At 38.4% G+C, this 27,157-nt stretch overlaps 1 protein-coding gene across 2 annotated transcripts in view; it reads right to left on the minus strand.

Moving 5' to 3' along the window:
* Positions 1-27,157, minus strand: part of PLD1 (phospholipase D1, phosphatidylcholine-specific) — a 166,258-nt gene that overhangs the window by 42,497 nt on the left and 96,604 nt on the right. The window contains exons 16-20 of one of the 2 annotated variants that reach the window (XM_012640228.1): positions 22,239-22,367; positions 21,413-21,531; positions 19,551-19,664; positions 8,666-8,776; positions 5,528-5,616 (exon numbers count right to left, since the gene is read on the minus strand). In XM_012640228.1, coding sequence (XP_012495682.1) covers positions 5,528-5,616; positions 8,666-8,776; positions 19,551-19,664; positions 21,413-21,531; positions 22,239-22,367 — 562 coding nt within the window. The remainder of the gene's footprint in view (positions 1-5,527; positions 5,617-8,665; positions 8,777-19,550; positions 19,665-21,412; positions 21,532-22,238; positions 22,368-27,157) is intronic. The other variant, XM_012640227.1, reaches the window with a different exon arrangement.

Consider the following 27,157-nt stretch of genomic DNA (forward strand, 5'->3'; position numbering starts at 1 on the left):
AAAAAAAAAAAAAAAAAATGAGACTATTGAGAGAGCAGAGCTAAATGACACACAGTTAATTTGAAATTTGGTGGCCTCATTACCCATTTTCTACAAAGTAAGCTTGAAATTACCAGTCTTTAATGTGTTCTGTGAAACTTCAAGCATGAGATGCAATCTTTCACAGGTACTACCTCAGCATACTCTTTTATCACAGATCCCTTCTCCTTTCAGAAGCAGCTCACAGGATCACTGGGGAATGTTCAACCAGAAAATATCTTGAAGTTCCTTTCAGCCCCAAAATCCTATGATTTTATGATTTTTAGAAGAAGTCCAGATTTTTAAAGACAAATAATATGGTAAGGAAAAATATCTTTCAGACTCCCAAACACATTAAAAACAAATCTCATAGGTACTTATTAAGCATGTACTATAGGGAACTAATAACTGGGATAGATATAGTTGAGGTTCATCCTGTTCCATGTATGAGCTGATCACAGCTCCAAAGCTCATGATTCACTGCTCAGCCCAAAGAGCTCATTTGTCAACATAATGTATTTCTGTGACTTACTTAGATTTCATAAAAAGTTATTTTTCTCTTTTGCCAAATGTGCTTTATAGATAAAGTAGATACAACTGCATAAATGAAAATGGAGGATTTGACAGGAAGATAACGTAATTTTGTTAATCAGACAATTTTGTAAATTAGACATAAATTACCCCATAGAATTGGGAAACTGGCAAGGATTTGGGAAATCTCTGTGTGTACATGTATGTTTATCTGTAAACAAGACTGTTTTTAAGTCATCTCAGAAACAGATCCTATGGTGATTTCCTTAAAAAAGATATGAAGTCAGAAAGAAATAGAAATTCTGAACAACAATAATGAGCAGCAAGATTGGAGCAATAATAATAATAATAAAAAAAAAATCTCCCAACAAAAAAAAAGGCCCAGACCAAATGAATTCACATCATAAGGGATTTTAATCTATAGTTTTTTTTGTTGTGGTAGAATTCTACCAGACCTACAAAGAACTGCCACCATAACATCAATAATTATTCCATAACATCAAGAGGAAGGAAATCCCCTTTAACTCATTCTGTGAAGCCAGTATCATCTTGATACCAAAGCCAAGAAAGGACACAACAACAACAACAAAAAGAACCTATAGATCAAAATCCCTTATGAACATAGATACAAAAATCCTCAAGAAAATACTAGCAAACCAAATTCAACAGCACATCAAAGAGAGAATTCATCATGATCAAGTAATTTTCATCTCAAGGATGCAGGGATTGTTCAACATATGCAAATCAGCAGACATGATTCACCACATAAACAGAAGCAAAGCAATCCCTCTCAAAATACCAATGTCATATTTCACAGATCTAGAAAAATATTTCTAAGCTTTATTTGGAACCAAAAAAGAGCCTGAACAGCCAAAGCAATCTCAAGTAGAAAGAACAAATCTGGAGGCATCACATTACTGGATTTCAAATTATACTACAAGACTGTAGTAACCAAAACAGCATGGTACTGGTATAAAAGTAGAGACATAGACCAATGGAACAAAGTACAGAATCCAGAAATAAAACCATCTACCTATAACCAACTGATCTTTGACAAAGAAGACAATGAAATACACTGGAGAAAGAAATCCCTATTCAATAAATGGTACTGGGAAAATTGGATAGCCACATGCAGAAGAATGAAACATGATCCTTATCTCTTGCCATATACAAAAATTAATTCAAGATGGATAAAAGACTTAAATGTAAGGCACAAAAACCATAAAAATTCTAGAAGAAAACATTGGAAAAACTCTTTTAGACATTGGCTTAGGCAAAGAATTTATGACTAAGACCCCAAAGTTGATTATACCAATAAGAAAAATATATAAATGGGACTTAATTAAATTAAAAAGTTTCTGCACAGCAAAGGAAATTATCAACAGAGTAAATAGACAACCCACAGAATGGGAGAAAATGTTCACAACCTATATATCTGAGAAAGGGCTAATATCCAGAATCTACAAAGAATGCAAACAAATCAGCAAGAAAAAAACAAACAGTCCCATTAAAAAGTAGGCAAAGACACGAATGGAAGTTCTTCAAAAGAAGATAGACAAATGGTCAACAAACATATGAAAAAATGCTCAATATCACTAATCATCAGGGAAATGCAAATGAAAACCACAATGAGATACCACCTTACCCCCTATCAGAATGGCCGTTATTAAAAAGTCAAAAAACAATAGATGCTGGTGCAGATGCAGAGAGAGTGGCATGCTTATACATTATTGGTGAGAGTGCAAATTGGTACAACCACTATGGAAAACAGTATGGAGATTCCTCAAAGAAATAAATGTAGAATTACCATTCGGTCCAGCAATCCCACTACTGGGTATCTACCCAATGGAAAAGAAGTCATTTTATAAAAAAGACGCCTGTACTTGAATGTTTATTGCAGCACAATTCACAATTGCAAAGATGAGAAATCAACCTAAGTGCCTATCAACTCATGAGCGGATAAAGAAAGTGTGGCATATGTAGTACTACTCAGCCATAAAAATGAATGAAATAATGTCTTTTGCAGCAACTTGGATGAAACTTCACTTATCCTAAGTAAAGTATCTCAGGAATGGGAAAACAAACAGCACATGTTCTCACTAATAAGTGGGAGCTAAATTATGGGCACATATGGGCACAAAGAGATGTAAAGGACACTGGAAACCAAGAAGTGGGGAGGTTAGGAGAGGAGTGAGGGATAAAAACTTACCTATCAGGTACAATGAACACTATTCTTGTGATGGGCACATTAAATGCCCCAACTTAAGCATTATACAAGGTATTCATGTAATAAAAACATTTGTACTCTCTTAATATTAATATTTTGAAATTTAAAAAAAGATATGAGCAGGCAAAGGATAAAAGTCACTTGTAAAATCACAGACCACCATTAATATTTATGGTCATATACATACACTATTCTAGATGAGGACTAAACAATTTTAGCTGTGCCCTGAAGTCAGCTGCGGAGCATTATAAAATATAGGTGCCTGGGCCCCATCCAGGAAATTATAATCCAGTGAGCCTGGAGTTGAGTCAAGCTCTCTGTAATTTTGTAAAGGTCCAACAGCGATTTTGATGTGTAGTCAAGGGTGAGACCTACCGTACACCCTGAAGAATGTGGTGGATGGCGTGGTGTGCTGCTAGAGCCCCTTACCACAGGGTCAAGACAGCCATCCTCTCAGCTGCTGATGACTCACGCACAGTGAAGTCCTTCTCCAGGTATTGCCCTCCATAGGCCGGAGGGACCTGCCTCACTCAAGGTCATTCCCACTCCCGGGGGTCAGCCTGCATCCAAAGATTGTTCAGTGGAGGAAGGCCCAACACACTTGCCTCAACCTGGGGAAACGCTGAGTATGTCTTTAATTCTACCCATCAATGAATTGGAGTTACGTGGTGTGAGGGGAGGCACTGGGTCAAAAATCCAAATACTTGGGCTCAAAGCTGTTTTTCCCTATTTCTGTTAGTGGCCTAGCCAAGTCACATAACCTCTTAAATCTCAGTTTTAAATTCTAAAAATGAGGACAGCAACAACAATAATAATAACAACTACTTGACCTACATTCAAGAGTAGTTGTGAAGATTCAGTGAGATAATGTAGATATCAACTATGAATCATATAAAATGCGGATAGTTACTGTTATAAAATGTCCTTAAGTCTAAAAATCCCCACATATGTGAAAGAAAAATATCAAAATACTGCATGATACTGGCAGTCAAAAAATGTTTTAATTTCCTAATGTGTATGTATTTATTCTTCACCGTGTATGTTCAATGACTTAAAATAATGAAACATAATAATGCTCTTGTTTCTTTGTGTATTTTGCTACTTTTACAGCCATAAAAAGGTGCTAAGGCAATTCTATGGAGGAAGAATAGTCTTTTTAATAAATGGTGCTAGGATGACTCTATATCCACATGCAAAAGAATGAAGTCGGGCCCCTAACTCACATCATACACAAAAAGCAACAAAATCTATCAAAGACCTAAGTATGAGAGCTAAAACTATAAAATTCTTAGAAGCATAAATCTTCATAATCCTGGATTAATTAGTTTCTTAGATATGACACCCAAAGCACAAGTGATTAAAAAAATAAATAAATTGGATTTTATCAAAATCAAAAACTTTTGTGTTTCAAATGATATCATCAAGAAAGTTAAAAGACAACCCACTGAATGGGAAAAAATATTTTCAAATCATGTATATGACATGAGACTTGCATCCAGAGTATGTAAAGAACTCTTACAATTCAATGATAAAGAGTCAAAGAACGTGATGAACAAATGAGCAAGGGATTTGAATAGACATTTCTCCATAGACAATAAGCACACAAAAAGATGCTCAATAGGGAAATTGAAATCAAAACCACAGTGAGATACCATTTAAGACCTACTATGTTGACTATAATCAAAGAGAGCAATAATAATATGAATTGGCAATGATACAGAGAAATTGGAGCACGTATACACTGTGGGAATGTAAAATGGTATATCCACTTTGGAAGACAGTCTGGCAGTTCCTCCAAATGTTAAACATGGAGTTACTGGTAATTCTACCCCTAAAAAAATGAAAACATACATCTGCAGAAAAACTAGTACAGAAGGTTTATAGCCACATTATTCACAATAGTCAAAAAAGTGGAAGCAACCCAAATGTCCACCAACTGATGAATGGATAAATAAAATGTGGCATATCCATATAATGGAATATTATATGGTAATAAAAAGGAAAGATGTACTGATACATGTTATAGCATAGCTGAACCTTGAGAAATTATGCTAAGCAAAAGAAGTCAGTCCTAAAAGACCACATATTACATGATTTCATTTATATGAAATATCCACACTAGGCAAATCTATAGAAAAAGAAAGTATGTTAGTGGTTTCCAGGGGCTAAGGGAGAGAGGGAAGGGGTAATGACAGCTAATGGGGTTTCTTTCTAGGGTGATGGAAATATCTGAAAAGTGATTAGGTGATGGTTATGCAACTCTGTGAATATACTAAAAAATCATCGAATTGTACAGTTTAACTGGGTGGATTGTATAGTATGTGAATTCAATCTCAATAAAACTGTTATTAAAGAAATAATATCATGACCTGAAGAAATAAGACAGATGGTAACAAGAATTTAAATATAACCCACAGCAAAATATTATGTCTATTTCACTTTGTTTTTTAAGTGAACACAGTTCACTGTCTGCCATTAAATAAATCAAATCATAAACCTCATGCATGGGAAAGAGACCGGCCAGGAAAAAATGATTGTGCCCTGGAAGAATTCAAATTCCCTCAAAAAGGGACTCAAAAATTCTCAGTAACTGACTCAAATTAAAGGAATCAATAACATACTGCTAGCTGAACGAAATTCAACCCTGCTAGGAAATGGCAGCACTTTAAAAATGGGCTTTCAAAGTCATTTTAGTAGTAAATACAAGAGCATCTGCAGCAACAACTCCTAACCAAGGGCCAAAAACGTTACCTGTGAGCCTTCAGGATCCTCTGGGCGATGGCATCGCCTACCTTGTTGAACACGACTTTGTCATCCGCACAGCTTATGAGAAACTGGTTCTATGAGAAATAAATAGGACAATCATGTAAGTTTTTTCTTAGTAGCATATATATAAGGAAAATGTGATAAATAAAAAATACATTGATATTTTTAAAAAATGTTTCACACAGCAAACACGTTCAGATCACTGAAATCATGTCAGGCAGGGAAAGGCCAGAATGAGAGCAGCTGTCTCTCCCTCTGGGTCTCATGCATTTCCAAGTCATACCACTTATAACATCTTAGTCAGGTGGAAGGCTACACTGTTACTTCACTAAGGGAATTCCTTGTAGAATGACATTCTCGGAATGCTTAGGAACATTCCAAATTTAATCAATAGGGAAATTATGTTTGTTTAGATTCACACATTGTATAAATACTTATGATTAAAAATTCTATATTGGCAAACATTCTATCTCATGCTAAGTTTTCTTTTTTAACAGGGCAGATGGCCGAAGCCTGGTCTAATTTTCTCCACCCTTTCTCCATTATTTCCTAGTATGTGCTTTAACCTTGTCATGTTTGTTTGGATCTCTTATTATTATCCCTGAACTTTTTTTAAGTAGCCTCAAATCTCTTTTGTATGTTGCATATATACGTATAAATACATGTGGACATTTCACATAAATGAAATTGTGCAATACGTGGTCTTTTGTGCATGGTTATATATATAAACCAGTAAAGTGGAAAAAGAAATAATATTTTTATTCATTTTTTTCACTAAGTACTGCTGCTATTCATGTACCTACTTACACGTTTTCTAGTAACTATTTCAAAGAATGTTTTATGGATACATGAATAGCAGCAGTACTTAAAGAATCATGAATCTATGATTAATTCTTCAAAAACTACTACTATTAATAGAAAACTGGTACAACACTATCATAATGGTGTAAAAGATTATGTTGCTGCATAAAGGAATGTTAGAAATTGGTATGAATATTATAAATATTATGTGTTTAGATGGAATACAGATTGTTACAATAGTAATACATCTGTTATTTATAAGGACAATCGGCACAAGTAATATTTGCTAATTATCTCAAGGTAAAGGGATATATAAATAATACCTCAAAATATGAGTATCACTTCCTTTTGCGGCTTTACCATTTTTACGATTATCCCAGTTTTTACATGTCAGTGCATAAATCTGTGAAATGCCTCCAGAAGACAAACTTACAAGAAGACAGTGCAGAAACTCATTTGAGAATGTGGTTCTCCTTAGGGCATCAAACAATCAAAATCTCAGTGGTAACCAAACCATGATTGTTTTTCTGAATTCATATTACAAAGAAGCTTAGCATTTCTCAGCATCTGTAAACACAGACTGTCCTTTACTTCTCCTTTTTTGGAAGAATGGGGTGAATGCTGAACATTTACATTGGCTAGAGGAGTGTCAACCAAGTCTATGATCCCAACCATGTATTCTTACATGGCATTACTGTCCTCATTTAATGTTATAGTCACATTAAAAAGAAAAGCTGATATAATGCTATTAAAAAGAGATATAGCAAAATGATTCCAGGTAATGGAGGAGCCAGCCTTAACATCTTACATTCCTATGGTGTAATTGTTAAAATAAATAATACTATTACTAAACTCCAGACTTTATGCAGAGTTCACTAATTTTTCACTAATGTCCTATATCTATTGCATGATCCCATCCGGGATACCACACTGCATTGAGCCTGCTAATATTTTTTAATTAACCTTCCTGCTCCAGGCCCATGAAATAAATAAAGCTTCAATTCAATGAATTCTCACTGCTTAGAGGGGGAGAGGGCCAGGACTCGGGGGAAGGAAAATAGGACTAGAATGATTTTCCCCAGCTAACCCATCTCCCCTATCCATTTTTGTAATTCAATGGGAAAGAAAAGACTAGAATATAGAAAGGATACATGCTCTGATTTATTTTTTCCATTACTGTGACTTTTATTTTCTCAGGGTTTTCCGAGCGCTCTGAACTATTTTTATATCTGACTTGAAGCATAATTTAAGTTCTCAAATTAAATTCAGTGTCCCCAGATTTTCTCATATGCTCTGAACACAAACTCTGGGATCTGAAAAAGCTTTATCATGAACAGTAGTTCACACAGGATTGAAGAAGGTGGTACCTGCCTTTAATACTCTCACATTCTTCCTTTTCCTTCCTCCTTTTCCCCCTCTCCCTCTCCCTTCCCCCTCCCCCTCCTCCCTTCCTCCCTTCCTTCTTTCCTTTCTAGAAAAGGGGTCTCAGGTCTCGCTTTGTCACCCAAGCTTGAACACTGCAGCCTTGAACTGCTGGGCTCTTCAGCAGCTAAGACTATAGATGTGTGTGCCACCATGCCTGGCTCCTTTTCCATGTTTTTTTCCCCCTGCACTCTCCCTACTCTACCATCCCCAAATCAGAGTCACCCAGTGGTCTCTATTTTAGCAACTTACTCCTGTGTGTACTGTCCTGAAATAGCACATGCCTCACACTTAACATATTAACAACCACACTAGGAAAAAAAAAATCTTCCCTGGGGCCATGGTGTTTTATTACTAAAATAGAAGAAAAACTTTGAAAATAAAATGATCCTTTCTAATTTAATGAAAAATTTGTTGTTTTTTATTATTTTCTGTGCTTGAGTTATATGCAACTTGAAAATTAGTTCACGTGGTTCCCAAGGTGAAGAGACATGTGAGTTAATGTGCTTCACAAGGCCCCAGGCTCAAAACTATCGTGAGTTAAATACAACTCACATGGCAGTTAATGTGTTAAACTCTCCAACCCAGGCCAAATCAAAACTTAAGCATACATATTGAGGTATTTCTGGCTAATAATTTTATAATGAGTTGCATTTTAATAGCAAGGATTTGGGAGACTCCCATTTATAGTTGAGTTAATGACAATGCAGAGCAAATTCCAGGTATGCTGGGGAGGTCAAAATTCAGGTGATATGAATGAATCAGCATTTCTGCAGCACTCTTCACCTCTCAACATATGCTTATTAATATGGCAGGTCCTGAGTGTAGGGACCCTGCGGTCTCAGTGTGATATATATGGGCAGGCAGTTTCTCACATGAATTTACGCAAGCAGCACTTACTTCGATATAGATATAGTGCTTGCTGTTCTCTATCACATTGATGTAAGCGCTGTGGATGGACTCTTCATGGTACTTTATACCAGCAGACCAATCAGCAGCAGAACGGAGCAACTACAAGGCAGCAATCAGAAATGAACAAACATAAGACAATGGAGATGACACCAGACATCTTAATGCAATAAAGTCACTCTTTTTCTTCCAGACACAACTGAATAATTACAGTGGCTTGAGTGTGATGTGTGAACCAAGGGAGAGAAGGGGTATGGGGAATGCTGCTGAGGAAGAGGTGGGAAAGGAACTTGTCCTTGGATGTAGTCCCTAAGGAAGTAGCCCTGCTGGAAATCACATCCTGAATATACCCTCTTCCACCAGGATTATTTTCATTCAAAATTGGAAACCACAGGGTGTGGTTTCCACAAAGAATATTCCAGAAGTACCTCTTCTGGTGGCTATGGGTAGGGCGACCATTTGTATTCTTTTCCCATGATAGTCCCACAATTACAGCAGAATGTCTGTTGCTCTGGTGTATTTATTAATAGTACTTTCACTCTCAAAAGGGTCTTGGTTTGGATCATGTGATATTGTCATCCTAGCTCTGACTTAATAATGTGATTATTTTTTTTTCCCCAATAGATATTATTCAGATTAATACATTCTACAAGATAGTTCATTTAGGCATGTAATCTTATTCTGCCTTTAAGTAGCTGTCTGTTCCTTGGCATGTCCTAAACTTTCTCATGGTGATAACAGCAGGAAACCAATCACAAGAAAGAAAACTGAGGCTTAGAGAAGTGAAGTAACTTGCATGGTGTCACGGGGTACTAACGCAGGCATCAGACTTTGAATTTGTCTCTTCTCATTCCACATCCTCTGTCTATTGACCATGCCACACTGTTTTGCCATTTCCTCAAATCTGTGTGTCACACCAATCAATTTGGAGTTGACCCCATCACCTCAGATTAAATGGACCAAAGCTGAGCTCATGACTGTTTTCCCTGAGCCATTCCCCGTCTCCAATACCCCATGGGCCAGGGGCGTACCATCGTTTTATCAGTCTTTAAAACAAGTGAACTTTGGGGGCTCTTTGGTGTGCCTCTTCTCCCAGAGTCTACATCCAATCTCACATCTGATTCTCTTTATTCTTTGAAGGATTTGTCAGATTTGCCCCTTTCTCAGCACTTGTGCTGTACCCCTCCATTCAGACACTCACCTACTGCACCTGGATGACACGAGCTTCTAGCTCAGACACCTGGATATAGGTTAAAGGCACTGACGCAGAGCAGGACTGCCTAGGTTCACAGCTGAGATCAACTACCTACTGGATGTTGATCATGGTCACATTTCTTAGAGGATTAGAGGATTCATTTGAACTGTGGCGGGTCATGTCAGAGCAGATCATGGCTGAGCATGGGAGGGAGGACTAGAGGAGGCGGAAGGAAGGCTTTCCCAACACTAAGCAACCATTCGGTGTCATATTTTTTTTTGGTAATCTAATACTGCAGTATGATGTTGGCATATAGTAGGTTCTTAAACAACAACATGACATCACAAAAGAATCGCTGTGGGAATAGATCTGCTAGTCCTAATTTGAAATGAATGTTGAAACTGTCCCTAATGAGGTCAACTGAAATTGAAAACAAAAAGAATGGCCCCACACTTATTATGAATATACAAAGTAATCTAGTACAGAATCAGTTCTATGTCCGCTATATATAAAAGGTCAGGTAAAATTCTTGCTCTAATCAATAAGTTTAAAATTGCATCAGTAAGGCTACTGAAATTCTAACCTAATACTTACTAAAAATCATTCATTGTGTCACCCTCAATTATGTTATTTCTTTATCCAGTATGAGGTTTTTATTATAAAATATCTCCCCTCAAAGCATTTTATTTGATTTTATCAAATGAATATGTACAATGATATTTCAAAATTTAATCATAAACATGAATAGTTAAATATCACAGAAGAATACTCACAAGGAAAATTTAGATAAATATGATCCATACTGGAAAAATATCTTGATTTCACATCATCTCCAAGGAACTGCATTATCATTCAACAGTAGAGATAACAAAGGTTGAACAAATAGAATTTTGAATTCTTAGTCCATTCAAATTAATATTGAGTTTTGTTGCTAAGGAGCAGGGCTCTGAAAATGCAAGTCACCTGGAGAAGATTTTTATGCCACACACCAGGCATCCTGATCTAATTCTATATAACTCTGGAAATAATGTATAAAATTGCTGAGTATACCGGAAAGATAGAAACTCTGGAGATCTGTGTTATAGCTCTGCATTTACTAGCTCTTTCACTTTGGAAAAGTCATTTTAACATCATGGAGGCTCAGTTTCCTCCACTGTATAACTGAATTCCCCCACCCCCCTCCCCCAAAGCTGCTGTGAAGAGGAAATGGCATAACAAACACAAAGTGCTAACAATGGTATGTGGCACTTAGTACTGGATATTCCATCCATGGTATGTCTACCTCTGTAAAGTTATAGGCAAAGTTTATAAACCACCCTTCATGGTAACATTTGGGTCTTTCCCTCAAATCCGAAACCCTTATACTTCCTTTCCTTTCCCACTCTCAAAATGTGCTCTGATTCAAAGATTCAATAAACTCATTCACATAAGATAGAAATTAGGAGTGTTAGGCAGGTGTTGACTCGCATGTCACATCTAATCGGTTCAGAGTGGCTTTCTGCACAGCCCTGTCAAAGAGGATTCTTGGAACCTGGCAGACTGGGGAAGGAATCTGAGGTTGATTACCAATGGCTGCATGAAAGCAGAAGCGTGAAGGTCATGGATTTGCCATTTTCCCTGTGAAGGACAATGATAAACGTTTCCCTTTCTGGAAGCATTTAAATGTTTGAAATAAGCAAAGCTGTAAGCCAAAAGAAGACCATTTTATGTATCCGCCTGTGGGACAGCATAAGTAAAAGTGGATGGGCCTCTCCGATGCCTGTGGAGCCGTCTGTGAGAGGTGGTCCACCTCCTGAGGAGCTTCAGCATCATCCGTCCCACGGTCTGAGTCCGAACTCATCTCCTTTACTCACAATGAAAACTTATTTAATTTTAAAAAGTCATCATTTTTGGCTAAGCTTGAAACATATCTTTCAAGCAGCACAGAAAAAAACCACTTGGGATTATTATTCACTATTATTCTAATTAGTTAAAGTTCCTTATCATCACAAGATAAACTGAAAATATGAATTTCCTTCTTGCTCTGTCTGCACTCTTGAACCATGCAACCCTGAGGTTATGTAAAAATCAACTGAACTGCTTTGAATGGTTGATGGTCTAGAAAGTTTTATCAACAGTCAAATAAGTCAAACACACTTTGATTGACTTTTTCGTTTGTTTTAAATATTCAGATTTATTCTCTTCTTTTTCTTCACTGACCTGACCAACTAATCTTGCATTTCTGTTTTAAACCAATGTGACTGAGATAAGCCTCAAACCTTCCTCACATACAAAAATGTGGCTTATCTTACTGTCCCAAATGTGCTGGGAATCAAATCTAACCCATACTTTTCAAACCTCAAATTTGAATACATAATTTTAAAGTTTAAAAAATTGGCATATTTCTGATTTTATGGTTTAGCCTCAAAATTGTAACGTGGACCAGTCATTTTCCTTTGTACTATGTCCTATTTTTTAACTTAAAATATAGCCTGTTCTTTAACCACAAGTCCTAATCCCCTTCCATACGAGGGGCTGAAGTTGAATTTATGGGCTAAATAACAGAAATGTCTTACTGAAGAGAAACTTTCAGAACTTTCTTAGTATTTGTCCCAAGTTCCTCTCCTTTCTCTTACCGCAATGCTTTTATTCCCTATAAATTCAGCACATGTATTAATTCCTTGTTATTTCTCTAAGATTCTGAGTCAGTCATGGAACAAAGACTGTTTAGGACAAAAGTACTTTCTTATATGTCCCTGAAGCAGAGGCTGGCATCTGCGCAGACGCTCACAGGTGGGCTGGGAGAGAAGGGAAGTGCTCAGCTTGTTGGGCCTTGTTCTTCCAGTCTGCATGGAGGAGAACAGCAGGCAAGGAACACTAGGAAATTGACCTGGTTCAGAACCTGCCTCAGCCTATCAAGCTCTTTCTTCAGTAACCACTTTTCTGTAGTTGAGCGTCAGCCATTCCTAGTGTGCAGTTATTCACACAGGATGATCCTTTTGCCGGGACAAAAGGGAGAAGTGCTTGAGGCTGAAGGAGAGAACGAAAATTTTTGAAGACAAGTACTGAAGGAGAAAGAAAAAATGGTATACTTGGGGGCTCTTGGGAGCCAGAGAGAAGCAAAAGGGGACCTGGGGCTGTGGCAACAGAAGATGATACCAAAAGTCAAACCTGACACGCAGCTTTGTCAGAGCCTGAGTGGTCACAGCCCTCCTGGTCTAACTGAAAACGGCCTCAGGAGTTACAGTTACCACCTGGGGTGCTGAAGCCCGACTGCTTAGAGTCCAGTCTCAGCCCCGCCGATACTGTTATTTTGCCCTCTCAAAGTCTTGGTTTCCTCATCTGTAAAAATTGGGGTTGCACAGGAGTACGGCGCACAGACTGGTGACTAGAAATGAGATAATCCACGAACAACTCGGCGCAGCGCTGGGCACAGAGTAAGCGCTCTCTGCCCGTATCAGCTTCCGCCAGCAGGACCCACAGTGACGCTCATGCAAGTGTCAGTGCATGAAGACCTGGTCCTACATGGAAAACGCCTCCCATGGTAAGTACTTCTACGGAAATGAGTAAAGTGGATTCCTTTCCCCCCACCTAGTCGCTTTATCCTCTCACACCGTTCTGCAGTCAAAACATTTTTCTCTCCTTTGAAATCCAATAGATCCTTTGGAGTGTCATTTGGACATTTATCGCAAGTGTCAGCATAAATTTTTCCAGTAGTATAATTTGGATGCCATTTACATTTGCCCATAAATTTTCTCTTCTTTTTTTTTCCTTCTTCCCTCTCTCCCTTCCTTCCTTTCATATACACAGGATTGAAGACATGATTCCAGTGGAGTTATTTTTCCAGTATAGGCAGGAGTTCTCAGCATGACTATCTAAGGAATGGTGCCTACTATGAGCTGCCCAATTTAATAAAAAGGATTGTTCCCACGTATTGATTCCATGTTGATGCTGACATGCGTCAGGCGTTTTCTTTCACCTTAATAGACATGTCAAATAACCTCTGATTTGGTAATGCATCTTAAATGGCAATGAGAGCATTTGGAAACCTAGTTTATTCTTATTATAGAGAAAACAAGTTCCTTTATATACTCTGCAGTTTCACAACCACCTCTCCCACTTCCTCTCTTACTCCAGCTTTTTCCTGCTCTGTCTTCTCTGAGTGTTCTTGGCAGGCTTCTGAGAATGCCCAGCATTGAGGGGAAACAGCCAAGATTATTTTAAAAGTACAGTAGAAGCTGCTGAAGTCAGCTCTCAGGTCTGGATGACTTTTTCAGAAGTAGCAATTTGTGCTGGTGAGAGCAGGCACCCATTCTCCCTGGCTCCCCTCTGCCTGGCTGGCTGTGGAATTACCAGCAGTGTGTGCTCCATGAATTTATATTAAAAAATTCTGCAGATGAAAGAATAACTTGAATTTTATCTATTATGCACTTTATTATGTCAAATGCCTTCTCTCCCAATTTCAATAAATATGTGGTATAAAAATTTTTATCTAGAACTAGCCTGGTGACCTACCCAGAGAAATGTCAGCTTCTTTGTTGCAAACTTTTGAAACACTAGGGAAAACTTGCTGTTTTTGACAGAACGTAAACTAGTGTACTCTTCTAAATGCCTTGCATGTATTAGTTTGTTTAACCATCACCACAAACCTATGAGGCAGATCCTACTATTATCCTTGTTTTATAGATAAATGAAACACATACTGAGAAGTGAAGTAATTTTCTCAAGGTTACACAGCCCGTATGTAGCAGAGCTGGAATTTTATAACACAGTCTGGCTCTAGAATCTACCTCTTAATTGCCGTATTATATTGTTCCTTTACAATTAAGTAAGCCATGGCCTCTAAGTTATGTTATGGATAATAAACTATGTTAAACACTGTGTTAAAATCTTGTTCTCACTCATATGTGGGAGATAAAAAAGTTGATCTCATGGAAGTAGAGAGTAGAATGATAGATACCAGAGGCTGGGAAGGGTGTGTGGGTGGGGGCAGGGGATACAGAGAGGTTGGTTAATGGGTACAAACATCCAGTTAAATGGAACGAATAAACTCTAATGTTTGATAGCAGAGTAGGGTGACTATAGTTGACAACAATAAATTGTATATTTCAAAATAGCTAGAAAAGAGGACCTGGAATGTTCCCAAGATACAGAAATGATAAATACTTGAGGTGATGGGTAACCCAAATACCCTGACTGGATCTATGCATGTAACAAATGTCACATGTACCCCACAAATTTGTACAAATATTGTGTATTAATAAAAGGTAAATAAAAAAATAAACATCTCTTAGCATTGGTTTAAAAAACTATGTTAAAATCAATATTAAAGAACAATAAACCTAGGGAAGAATTGTATTAAATTTCTCAACTGAGCATATAACAATCATTTAGTTATTGCCACATGATAGCTAAGAGTGAAACATTTTAAAATGTGACAATAAACCCTTTAAAAATTAAGTATCCTACCACAGAGCCAGGTCCCTATCCTTCTACACACTTTTGGATTTTTTTTTTTTTTTTCCGAGACAGAGTCTCACTCTGTTGCCCGGGCTAGAGTGCCGTGGCGTCATCCTCGCTCACAGCAACCTCAAACTCCTGGGCTCATGCGATCCTACTGCCTCAGCCTCCTGAGTAGCTGGGACTACAGGCATGCGCCACCATGCCCGGCTATTTTTTTCTATATATTTTTAGTTGTCCAATTAATTTCTTTCTATTTTTAGTAGAGACGGGGTCTCGCTCTTGCTCAGGCTGGTTTCGAACTCCTGAGCTCAAACGATCCGCCCGCCTCGGCCTCCCAGAGTGCTAGGATTACAGGTGTGAGCCACCACACCCGGCCTGGATTTTTTGAAAACCAGAGATAGGACTAGATTACTGCTCTCACCCTCTAAGCACCATACATTCATGACATATGGTCTGGAACAACATAAAACATATTTGGAGCTAGTAAATAATAAGAAAAAATTAAAACAATACTGTGGTCAAAACTTTACAGAAAAGAAGAAATGCAGCAGGGTAATTTAGAAAAAAAAAAAAGAAAAAGCTTCTAACCATGTCAGACTTTCCTGTCTTCAAAAAGATGTACTTCCTGGCTGTGTCCACTGTTTTCACAACTAGAGTTATTTCAGCATTTCTGAAAAACATCTACTGAAAATGAGCAGGGCTCCAGGGTTTGCTAGGAGTAACATTTTTAAAATTTAGGGATGCCTTTTTAAGAAAAAAAATTTTAAGTTCACAAATACAAAATTAGGTAAAGGTCTTGAAGGGGCCTAGACATGGGAGGGTCCTAAAGCGAAGCTACGGCCTGATGTGGGCAGCGAACGCCGGCTCCTGAAAGCGTGCGACTCATTCCCTGCCTCGGAGCCTTGACCTCAGTCAGCCTGGGGGTAGATTTTACTTGATGAACTGAAATGATAAAAAGCTAATTATAGAAATATTAGGTTTTGAGTACCAGAGGGATAAAAGACATTATAATCTTATACTCTTGGAATTTAAGTGTTCATTCATGATGTCCTATTTTCTTAACTCTTACCCTGCCTTCTAATTTTTGTCTTATCATTGCCATATGACTAAATGTAGCTATTATGTTTTAATGTACTTAGATGTCTTTCCTTTCTCTCGAAGATCCACAGAAATAAGCTTGATTATCAAGGTACGAATTCTGAGCAGTGGCTTCTATTTCCATTTAGTAATAAACATCATAATAACTATTTAAAAAATTAAGAGGTGTATCTGTGGTGGACATTGAGTTTTATTTTTTGAAGGATTATAATTATATCAGTAGGACTAACTAAGAGGTGATTAATCCTTACAACGTTAATAACACCTCATTTATTAAAATACTGAATAAATAAAATACTAAAATATTAAAACTTCCCTTTAAATCCTGAAGGGACCCCAAATCTGATTCACACCAACATAAAGCCTTCAGATGAGAGAACGAAGCCCAGGGAGGGGAAATGACTTGCTGAGGCCATGTGTTGCTGTAGAATCTTCATGCCACATACACCGCATTGTGCTTTGCTGACTTGAGAGTTTTAGAATGTATTTTATTATATTTAGCTGGACAATTTTCCTATATTTCCAGAAGCTCTGCCTAGAGACACTTTCCAGTTCTTTATTATACACATTACCATGCTGCAAAATTTATATACCCAGAACTAGATGTACTACAGCAGCTACCTGAGTTCCTCTGTGGTGTCAGTTAGTGTCCTGGCCCAGCAGCTACGATACAGGTCCTGTGCTTCTCTGGAGACTCCATCGGTGGCCCTGAACTAATAATCTTTACACGCTTTTCTCTGCCCAAATTTCCAGCCAGTCTCTAGTCACTGTGCTGCTCTGTCTCTTTCCTCAAAAATCCCTCCTATTTGTCCCTCCCTTTCATGTCTAGTGTCGGCCTCAGCTATAAGCCGGCATCACCGCCACAGCCTCTTCACTCGTCCCGTGCTCTCCTTCTCTCTCTAGTCTAAGAAGTTCTCATATGTGTGCACGTTTGGTCCCAAAATGTTTGTTCAAAGAGATGGAGCAGAAGAGAAGAAATAAAATGAGAGAGCCTCTGTCAAATAAGCCTGGGAAATGCTCACACCACATTCCCTCCTAGTTTTATAGACTCATTAACATAACAAAAACACAGAGTCCTGTATCAAAGAACTTTGGGAAAACTTATCTGTCCATGGAAATCTTTTCTGTGGAATAGTTACCAGTATTTCACAGGCAAAATCCAGTTTGGAAAACTCTGTCCTAGGTTAGTCTTCATAAAACAGACCAGGCTTAGGCCCAAATTCACCTGGCTAGTACTCCGGGCACCCCCATCTGGCCTTCTGCAATCTAACGTCATGGACCTCCTCTCCCAGAGCAAATGGTTTGCTGCAGTCAATCCTTCTGTCTTCTGAGCAGGTGGGATTATTCCTTAGAGTGTACACCCAGCTCTGGCCCTCTGGTTTGCCAAATTCTCACAGCATAGGGGTCCATACCTTCAAGCTGGCATTGAGTCAGAGACTGCACCTTGCCCTAGTAACTGCACTATTCAATGCCACAGCTTTCTCTCCCCAGCTAAGTTTCCAGAGTCAGGGAACTCCTTTTCTGCCTGCCTCCTCAGCACCCAAATGTGCTTTGATGGCTTCACTGTGCAAACAGATGGCACTTAATAAACATGTTGGCTGAATGAATGAGAGTGAGTCTTGGTAAATGTCCTTTTAAATAAATTGGCTTTGTAGATTCTTGAGTTCAGACCACCTGAACACATCAGGGATGAACATACGAGTTTATCAGAAGAGATCATCTGGTCTAGTCCCATCTCTGACATGACATCCAATCACACGGAGATGAATGAAGCGAAGCATTTTATGGATTATCTACCTGCCTTAGCAGGAAGGCAGGATGAGAATATGTAAATCCTGGCTTTACCAGCAGCAGAGCGAAAAATGTATGTATATGCAGCACTAGGCTAAAACAACTTTCATCAATCATAAAAATACACAATTCCCCGCCATATGTTTTCAATAGATACTTAATTAACATCCGCTAACTTTGATAACTTGACTACCACATCAATTTTAATGCAAATTCAAATCTTAAATTCTCTTATTAATATTTTCCTAATACCAAGATTCTTATTTTATCTTCTAGCATGGGTAATTTTTCCTCCTCCATGTAGAATAAAATTAAACAGGTTCATAAAATATTCATCAACTTACACATAAATCATAGCTATCTGCGCCTCCAAGTTTAAATTAGTTTTCTTCTTAGTCTGGGATGACTAAATATTTGCTACGGGTACTTCCCTTGGTTTGCCACTCTTTCTTTAATGTTCTATTATTTGATCTATGGCCTGGAATGTCTGTATTTCTTATATATGCACACCTCTACTTGCACATCACGCAAAGTAACCGATGTAAGCACTTCATCTATATAATTACATTCACTAAGGTCCATGTCTGCATTCCATAAGTCCGTACTGGTGACACGCAGCAGCAGCAGACTGCTGGTGCTTCATTTACACAATGCTTTGGATGCTGAGAGTGATGACTCTGAACAAAAGGCAATGCCAAAGTTCACCCAGCCTAGTCTGTCCCCACACGATCTCAAGATGTTTGAACTGTAGTTGGTAAAGAGAGCAGATTGGGCGCACTAGACTAGACTAGAATTTCAAGCTCTACCTCTATTGATAACTACCTGGGTAAGCCTCAGAGCCCCACTGGGTTTGATTGTTCTTTTTTGTAGTTTGAGATGGTTAAACTGAATGTGGTAAAATTTTGTGACTCTATTAAGTAAATTCCTTATTCCATTAAAAGAACCTCTAAAAGGCATTTGGTTAACCAGGAACTAAAATTAGATTGAACTATAACTAGCTTCCTAGCTGCTAAGGTTCAGCCACATTCCTGGTGCTTAAGTACTATCAGGCCCAAGTGTACTGTGTGCTATGTTGCCAGGGTCACTTCAGAAGGAATTAGAGGGATAGCCTTTCCTTGACTATGGCCTTTCTGAGGATGTGAATTTATTACATTTACAAAAGAGTTTTTTAAAGAGAGTGACTTGAATCCAATTAACACAGGAAATATAATACTGAATTCTAAAAGATCCATCCAGATCTGCTTTGGAACAGTTGTCATTGAAAAACCTGAAGCCAATGTAATAGGCACTTAGTCCAGTAAGAGTAATTGTACCCAGTGGCACTTTGTCAAAAAGAAAAGCCAGACTTACCTGTACATTAGCGTGGACAGATCCAGGCACCTGATATCTCAAGTCATGGGCTGTTGTTTGAGACTTTGGAAGCAGAAAAGGATAAGAAAGGGACCGATATTTTGATTTCATAATCTAAAATAAAGAAAAAAGAGATAAAAAATTCAAATGAAGCTGGTCCAAAAAGTGAGTTATCTCACTTGATTGTTCACAGTCAGTTACAGATTGAATTCCTTATTCTATTACTTTTCCCCCTCTTCACTACTGTACTTGACTAGTCTTAAAAAAAAAAAATTCAAATGAGAAAAGAGATCCATTCTTCCCTATTTTGTGATTATAAGAGAAATTCGGGGCTGGACATGGTGGCTCACGCCTGTAATCCTAGCTCACGCCTGTAATCCTCTGGGAGAGGGAGGCAGGAAGATCACTTGAGGTCAGGAGTTTGAGGTTGCAGTGAGCTATGATGATGCCACTGCATTCTAGCTGGGGTGATAGAATGAGACTCTGTCTCAAAAAAAAAAAAAAAAAAAGAAGAAGAAGAAGAAGAAAGAAAAAGAAAGAAAGAAACTTGGTTCATTTGAAAAAGAATAAGAAAACTGTTAACAGTGGATGTTTCTAAGTGAAGGGCTGTAGATTATTTATATTTGTTTTCTATTTCCCATATTTCCTTCTTTTACCTTTGTAGCAAGTGTGTATTATTCTACATTAGGAAAGAAGGATTAAAGATAATCTTTAGTTATAGAGGCATATAATTGCAAATATGGGATTATTGTTTTATAAACTAATTTTTGCAATATTGTAGATATCTTGCCACATCAATATAGTACTACATCATTGTTTTTAATAACTTCATAGTAAAATGGTATAAAAGAATCATTTATTTAAGAAATTCCTATTAATGAACACTTCAGTTATTTCTAATTTCACTTGAATTATTAGAAACAATATAAAAGTAAGTTACCTTATTGGATTACTTCTTTAGCTTGAATACCTGGAAATGTTTTTCTGGATCAAAGGTTGCATACTTTTAAAAAAACTTACTGGTGTTGTACCAATTTATCTTCCCAGGAGCAGGGTATAAGATCACAAAAATTCCCAAACCCAACTGTAAATATAGAAGTTTTTTATCTTTGCCAGTACAGTAGGTTAAAAGTAACATCCCTTTTATTCATCCATCTCCCCTAAATTTTTGTTAAAAATATTTCCATTAGAGCTTCTGCTAAATCTTTATACTGAGAATGAAAAATAAAATGAGACTCTAAATTGTTGATAAAACTGAACCATTTTCCAAATTATCAGGGGGAAAATGCCTCACACTCATTTCAAATAAATAAAATGGAGGCTTAACAATACCCGAATGATGTTTACTCAACTAAGAATGTTAGTTAAGTTACGTTAAGTTCTGACTAGCAATGAGGACACAATCTGGAGAAAAAAAAATGGCTCCATCTTTCTTTACTGTTTGCTTTGTTCAGAACCAATTCTCAGAATCCTGGACCAATAAGAACCCAGAACAATTCCAGGATTGAGAGGGACTTTAAGGCTTGAGCTTTCTCCTCTAAACCAGCTCCCTATAATAGCCCTCCACATGACTACTGAGCCCAGGCCACTAAATGCTTAATCAATACTAAGAGTCTAAGATGTTAAAAGGATAAAAAGGCCCTGATATCTATCGCTCTGTACTCTGAATTGTCTGTGATGTGAAAGTTTAGGAATGTGTCCTTTTTTATTTAGAGGCCCAGCCACCCTGACAAGGATGCCCACAACAGTAGATGGTGGCATAGCTGTGGGCACAGCAGCACCTTCTTCCAACCCTCTGGACTTTTCTGGCTAGACCTCACTCTCTTCACGTGGACTGAATCATGACAGTAACATCCAAGTACCTTTGTGAAGTTCCAGCGCTGGATGAAGTGGCGAGCCACGTCACGCGCTGCCTTCCCGTGGACCGCAGAGGCAATATCATGCCAGGGCATCCGGGGAGTGGAGTACCTGTCAATGAAATCTGCCCAGGTGTACCAGGCAAGGGTCAGCCGTTAACTTCTGTGCTGGGGACAGAAGCCCTCCAGCTCCAACTATGATACATAAAAGGAAATGTGTTAATGCCTAGTATGTGCATATTTCTTAGCTTGGGTAGAACAACATTTATATAGTCTCCCAGGCACTCTCCTCAAATATATTTCCATGTCACTTAGTATTAGATAATCACTAGACAAAGCAAGATGTGAGTTGGTACAAATTATCTAAGGCTGTGTACTTGATATTATATATATATATATTTCTTATCTTGTTGAAACAGTGGCAGGCAGTGCAATTTCTATCTTCTCTTAGACATAGTAAGACAGTATAATCTGGAAATACGCCCTTCTAATGTTGGAGAGTGGAGATGACAAGCAGAAAATAAGATGATCAAAGGAAGGCTACCATGTCTTGGAGAATTATAGATTATTACCCCCAAAATATGCCTATAGGAAACCTGGAGGTTTCAGACAGGTCAGCTCTATTTTGTGGTCTTTTCTTATTGTAACTACAAAGAAAAGTCCTTAAGTTTATGACTAATGACTAAATCACGTCTCCAAAGTTTTACAAAATTTTCAAAAATAAAAACAAAGTAAAACAAAAGGCATTTAGAGAATATACATGCATACTTGTTAAGATGCTCGAAAGAAAAAAACAAAATACAACCAGTAAGCCCACCACCATCATACTCACCGGCGAAAGGCTTATCAAGTTGAACCCAGTCTTTGAAGACAAAATTGCAGTAGTCCTTTCCATGCCAGAATCTGGTTTCCCCATGCAGCTCTCCCACACCCGTCTGCAAACTGCGGATGGAGCCGGTGTCTGTGAATGCAGCAAGACCCCCTCAGAGACTGTGGTTCAGGTGGGCCCCAGAGAGCAAGGCTCAACTCTCGTTTATTAAACATCTAAAAACTTCTTAACTTCTTAAGACTCATAACTAAGGCAGCATCCATCCATTCTAATAGAGGTCATGGGCTCAAAAGGTTTTACAACTCTCACGAGTTTATTTTTAGTGGGTGGTTGGGGCTATAACAAGGTTTCTCATTAGACAATGAAATTTAACCTTCCCAGGCAGTTGAGCAGCTTATTCTCACCACCTACCAGATCACTGGGAGAACCAATCACAGGGTTACCTGTGAATAAAGGACTCATGAGACAGGACTATGAGGGAGCAGTAAAGCCAGGTGAGGGTGGAGAAACCTGAGACACAGAGGCAAGAAAGATGTCATTCCACTTCCCTTTTCTAAGCCAACACGATGCACACCCAATGCTATCATAATTCTTGTCTTTTACATCTCATAAAGCAAGAACCTCAAATTTACAGACAGCCCATGTTCCAGTCCTGGAATTAACTAGCTAAGTGACATGGAGCTTCAACCTTCTGGGTCAGAAATTCCTAATGTGTAAAAGGAACAATTTGGCATAAATAACAGCTAAGATCTTTTGGGCTCCAACACTCTGTATTCCCCTCATTGTAAAAGGCATTCATAAAAATTATAACAACAGGCAGAAGCTTACGATATAGGCGCAAAAGCAGCAATCTACTGTAGCATTTCACAAAGAACTTGCTGAGACCATTTTACTTAAGAGTAAATACTTTGAGTAAAATAATTTTTAAATTTAGGGAATATGTTGACCATAAAAACAACGAAGTGGGGAAAATAGCAGAACTACAAATCACAAAGGCAGCAGTTGGCACGAAAGAGGCGCTTAACAAAAATAGACATTGGATGCAAAAACATTTGTTGAATGAATACATGGTACTGCTTGCAGTAGCCAGTGAGAGACTGCATTGATCCCTCCTCCCCACAACACTGTCCCAGAACTGTCTTTCTAAAATGCAAACTCATTACTTAAACGCCTTCTAGGATCACCTTCTGCCTAGAGGAGGTTCAAGTCCTAGGGGCTCAGTATGCATAGAAGGCACTTCCTAAACTGGCACCAATACATCTTTCTGGGTTTTGTTTTTCCCCACCCAACCCCAGGCACCATGCATTGTACATTTTCACTGTATTTTGACAGGCCTGCTCTGCTATGCCTCCATGCAATTGGCACATTATTCCTTCTGCCTGGAATGCTCTTCCCTCCCTCTTGGCCTGATCTCCTAAGGATCCTCCAAGAGCACATTAGCTATCACCTGCCCTACAGAGACCTCCCAGATCCCTGCAGGGACAGGCAGTCACTAGCACTGCTGTCATCCCATTAGCAACTGCACACCCTAACGCCTGTGACTCTGGGATGCAATTGTGTAAGGATGCACCCCAACCCCCATTAGTCTATAAAATCCCCAGGAGCGGGGACTGTATCTCTTCACTGCCTGGTGTAGCTCCTGGCATCAAGTCAATCAATAAACATTTGCAGAACAAATGTTTTCATGCAATGATCACACGCAATGCTAATATTCTACCTCGAACTGAATAATTAACCTTTCAAAGGTTATTGAAATTTTCTCTAAAAGAAAAATGGCTTAAAGTGCCAAAGATTAGCAAAATTAAATAATGTTAAAAATAGACTTCTGTTGACTTCTCCCAGTGGTTTATTTTCCTGCTGTGTAAGACTGAAAGACCAAAGTACAGGTAGGTCTGTTTGTTCACCTGTAGGCTCTTTATAGTAAGCATGGCAGTTTGTTAACAGAAAAAAAAGAGAGAGAGAGAGAGAGAGAGAAAGAACAAAAAAATGAAATAAATAATGGGTCAGATTCCAAATTAAGAAAAAAGATATATAAAATTTGTTTTCCTCAGTTGAGAAACTCTAAGCTAAGGCTTTACATAAACACACTTACACTTGTTTAAAAATTAACTTTCACCTAACGACTGGTTATGATAAGGAAAAGAGAACAAAGCAAATTCTTGGTGCCAGAAAATTATCTTGGTACTAATTAAATTCAACTTGCTCATCATTCAAATTTGTTTTTGTTTTTAGCCATGCCCTGACAACTCTTCCAAATAAATCAGGGTCCTCTTCAGAACAAATTAACTGTTAAGGCAACAGAGCCAAGTACTAGTTCCTGCGATGACTGCTCAGCATTGCATGAGCACCTGTGAGCAGGTCCAGAGGACTTTTGGCCTCTGCAATTCAGATCCAGGGGTCTCTCGTTAGGCTGTATCTGGCTCCCAGATGATTTCACAATTGCATCCGCCTTGTCTTTTCGCACAGGTTTGTTATGCCAATTTTCTGCATTCTCCTCTTTCAGGGACCCAGGTTCTGGCTGCTAAAGTTTATGACAAGGGTGTCCTCCCACTCCTTGCTTGCTGTCTTCTGGCCTGACCATGTCCTCCTCCTTTTCTCCTCTCTTGGCTTCCAAAGTTCCATTCTTCTAACCATTTCTCCAGCCTACCCTTCTTGTTCTTCCTTCCTAGCTCCTTCTCACTACCAAGGTTTCCTCTTTCTCATGACTTTCTCTGTACAATCGGAAAGGTGGCCTTGTTAATAAGCCATTTTACACCCTAACACAATCCCTAAATGTACACCTCTAGGCCTGGCTTGTTTGCGGCTCCAGATCTGCAGTCACATCCAGTGCCTCACTTGACATTGTTTACCTAGCTGTCCCACCAGGATTTTAAAATTACATCTAATGTGAAGATCATTATTATCTCCACACAATCAAGTCCCTCCTTGAGATTTCTACTTTCCACTCACAGTCACCCAAGTTCAAACATCTGCATGGCTTTTGGCCCCTCCCTTCCGCACTGATTTCTCCACCCACCTCCCAGCACCACGACCCAAATCATATTGAAGTTCTGCTGATTCTTCTTTTAGAGAAAGTTTCTCCCATTCACTTCATTCTTGGGCCCACTGACACAAGCTGGTCAGACCCCCTGGGTCTCTAGTGCAACCTTTGTAAAACCTCACCCTTAAACCCCACTCCCAGGGGATTCTCCAACATTTAGTAGATGAGGTGCAATGTTTCAGTCTGATTTTCAAAGCCCTCCATAAATTGGTATGGATATACCCTACCAGCTTGATTTACACAACTAACTAACCCTTAACAAACACAATTCCAAAACTCCAAAAGCTCTGAAAATCCAAATGTTTTTTCGTAGCTCATGTATTAGCAAAACTTGACCTGAACTGACAAGAGATTATTGATTATCTTTATTGATCTCAATTGGTGTTGCACAAATATAAATGGTTTGCTTACATTCCACGTGTGTCCTGGACCCTGCTGGGAGTATAACATAATATGAGGTTTAGGTCTTGTATTACCTTTCTAAAATCCAGAACCTTCTGGTTTCTGAAGTGCATCTGATTCCAAGGATTTTGTTTAAGAGACTATAGACCTCTATGTATTCACTACATTCCACATTCAGGTCTGAGGTGCTGAAATAAATACTTTTGGCATTTCCTCTATCAGCGCCTTAAGATATAACATCCACCTGAAATATCTGTTTTTCTCCCTTCTTAGCCTCTATCTGCTGAATTTCGACTTATGTTCAAGGCCAGTTCCAATACAGGTCCTCAATGAGTCACATTAAAAAAACTTTTTGGTTTTCAAAACTTTTTGGATATTGGAATTGTGGATAGGTTTTATGGACCTGTATTATATCTGTGGAGAGGCTTCACTGATGAATCTGGGCAGTAGCAGTATCTTCCCTTGATGAATTACTAAGGTACTAGGTTTGTAAAATATTTAAAACTCATGTTCACCTGTTAGATAAGATTTTTGACAGCACAAAATGAGTCTTATACATCCCATACATTGGATCCCTGAGAACAGAGTTTAGAAATGGCTTAACTTACTATTCCTTATCCCTTATGATTGTATATTCAAATTTGAAAAACCTGTCTCAATTAAATTGCAAAAATAATTTTCCCCTCACTTATTTATTTAAATTGTTTAAAAGGAAAAGATCAGCAAACAGTTGCTGAATATAAGAGGAGTAAAATTCAACCCTTTAAAAATAGTACCAAAGCAACGTCAATCCAAAATTCTCCCTCTTCCTACATAATTCTGAAAAGAAAAAAAAAATTTTGATGATGGCTGAGTGATTTGGAATTAACATACATATTACAAAAATCTACTATGGTTACTAACCACATGTTCAGTGCAGTTTCTCTGTTTAGAAACCTACAGTGATCTTGTACGCACACTCTGCACTGATTTCTGTATAACTCCAAGAAGGCTTATTAGGAGCCCAGTTCCACACGGTCTTTTGCAGTCAAGTGACACGGACACTGCAGAGAGGCTAACCCTGTTCACATTCACAGAAAGGGAAGTCATCAACTCAAGGGAATATTCAGTCTTAGATTTCTAATGAGGAGTTACTCCATGCTTGATTTGGGCTTCCAGTTTTATAAGGCAACATGAGTTTAAGTCATGACGTGATTTGAATGTAGAGCCTTGCTCTTTAAACTTCTTTCATTATTTTTAGTAGAACCTTATATTTTTTTCCAAAACAAATTCCCAAGGGACTACAGTATACAAAGTGAATACAAATGGGATTGTTCTGGTTGAAGCAGGTACCGGTAGCGGTGGGAGAATCCTGCAGTCCACCTGCCTCAATGTCCTCAAAGCCTTCTAGAAATTCCAGGGGCCAAGGAGTAGACTCTGGAAAGCACTGCTCTAGAAGGTCCCTGCCATCATTTGGCTTTTCAAGTAAATTAATTTTTAT

The sequence above is a fragment of the Propithecus coquereli genome, unplaced genomic scaffold (genome assembly GCF_000956105.1).
Source record: "Propithecus coquereli isolate 6110/MARCELLA unplaced genomic scaffold, Pcoq_1.0 Scaffold15, whole genome shotgun sequence".
Classification (NCBI taxonomy): domain Eukaryota; kingdom Metazoa; phylum Chordata; class Mammalia; order Primates; family Indriidae; genus Propithecus; species Propithecus coquereli.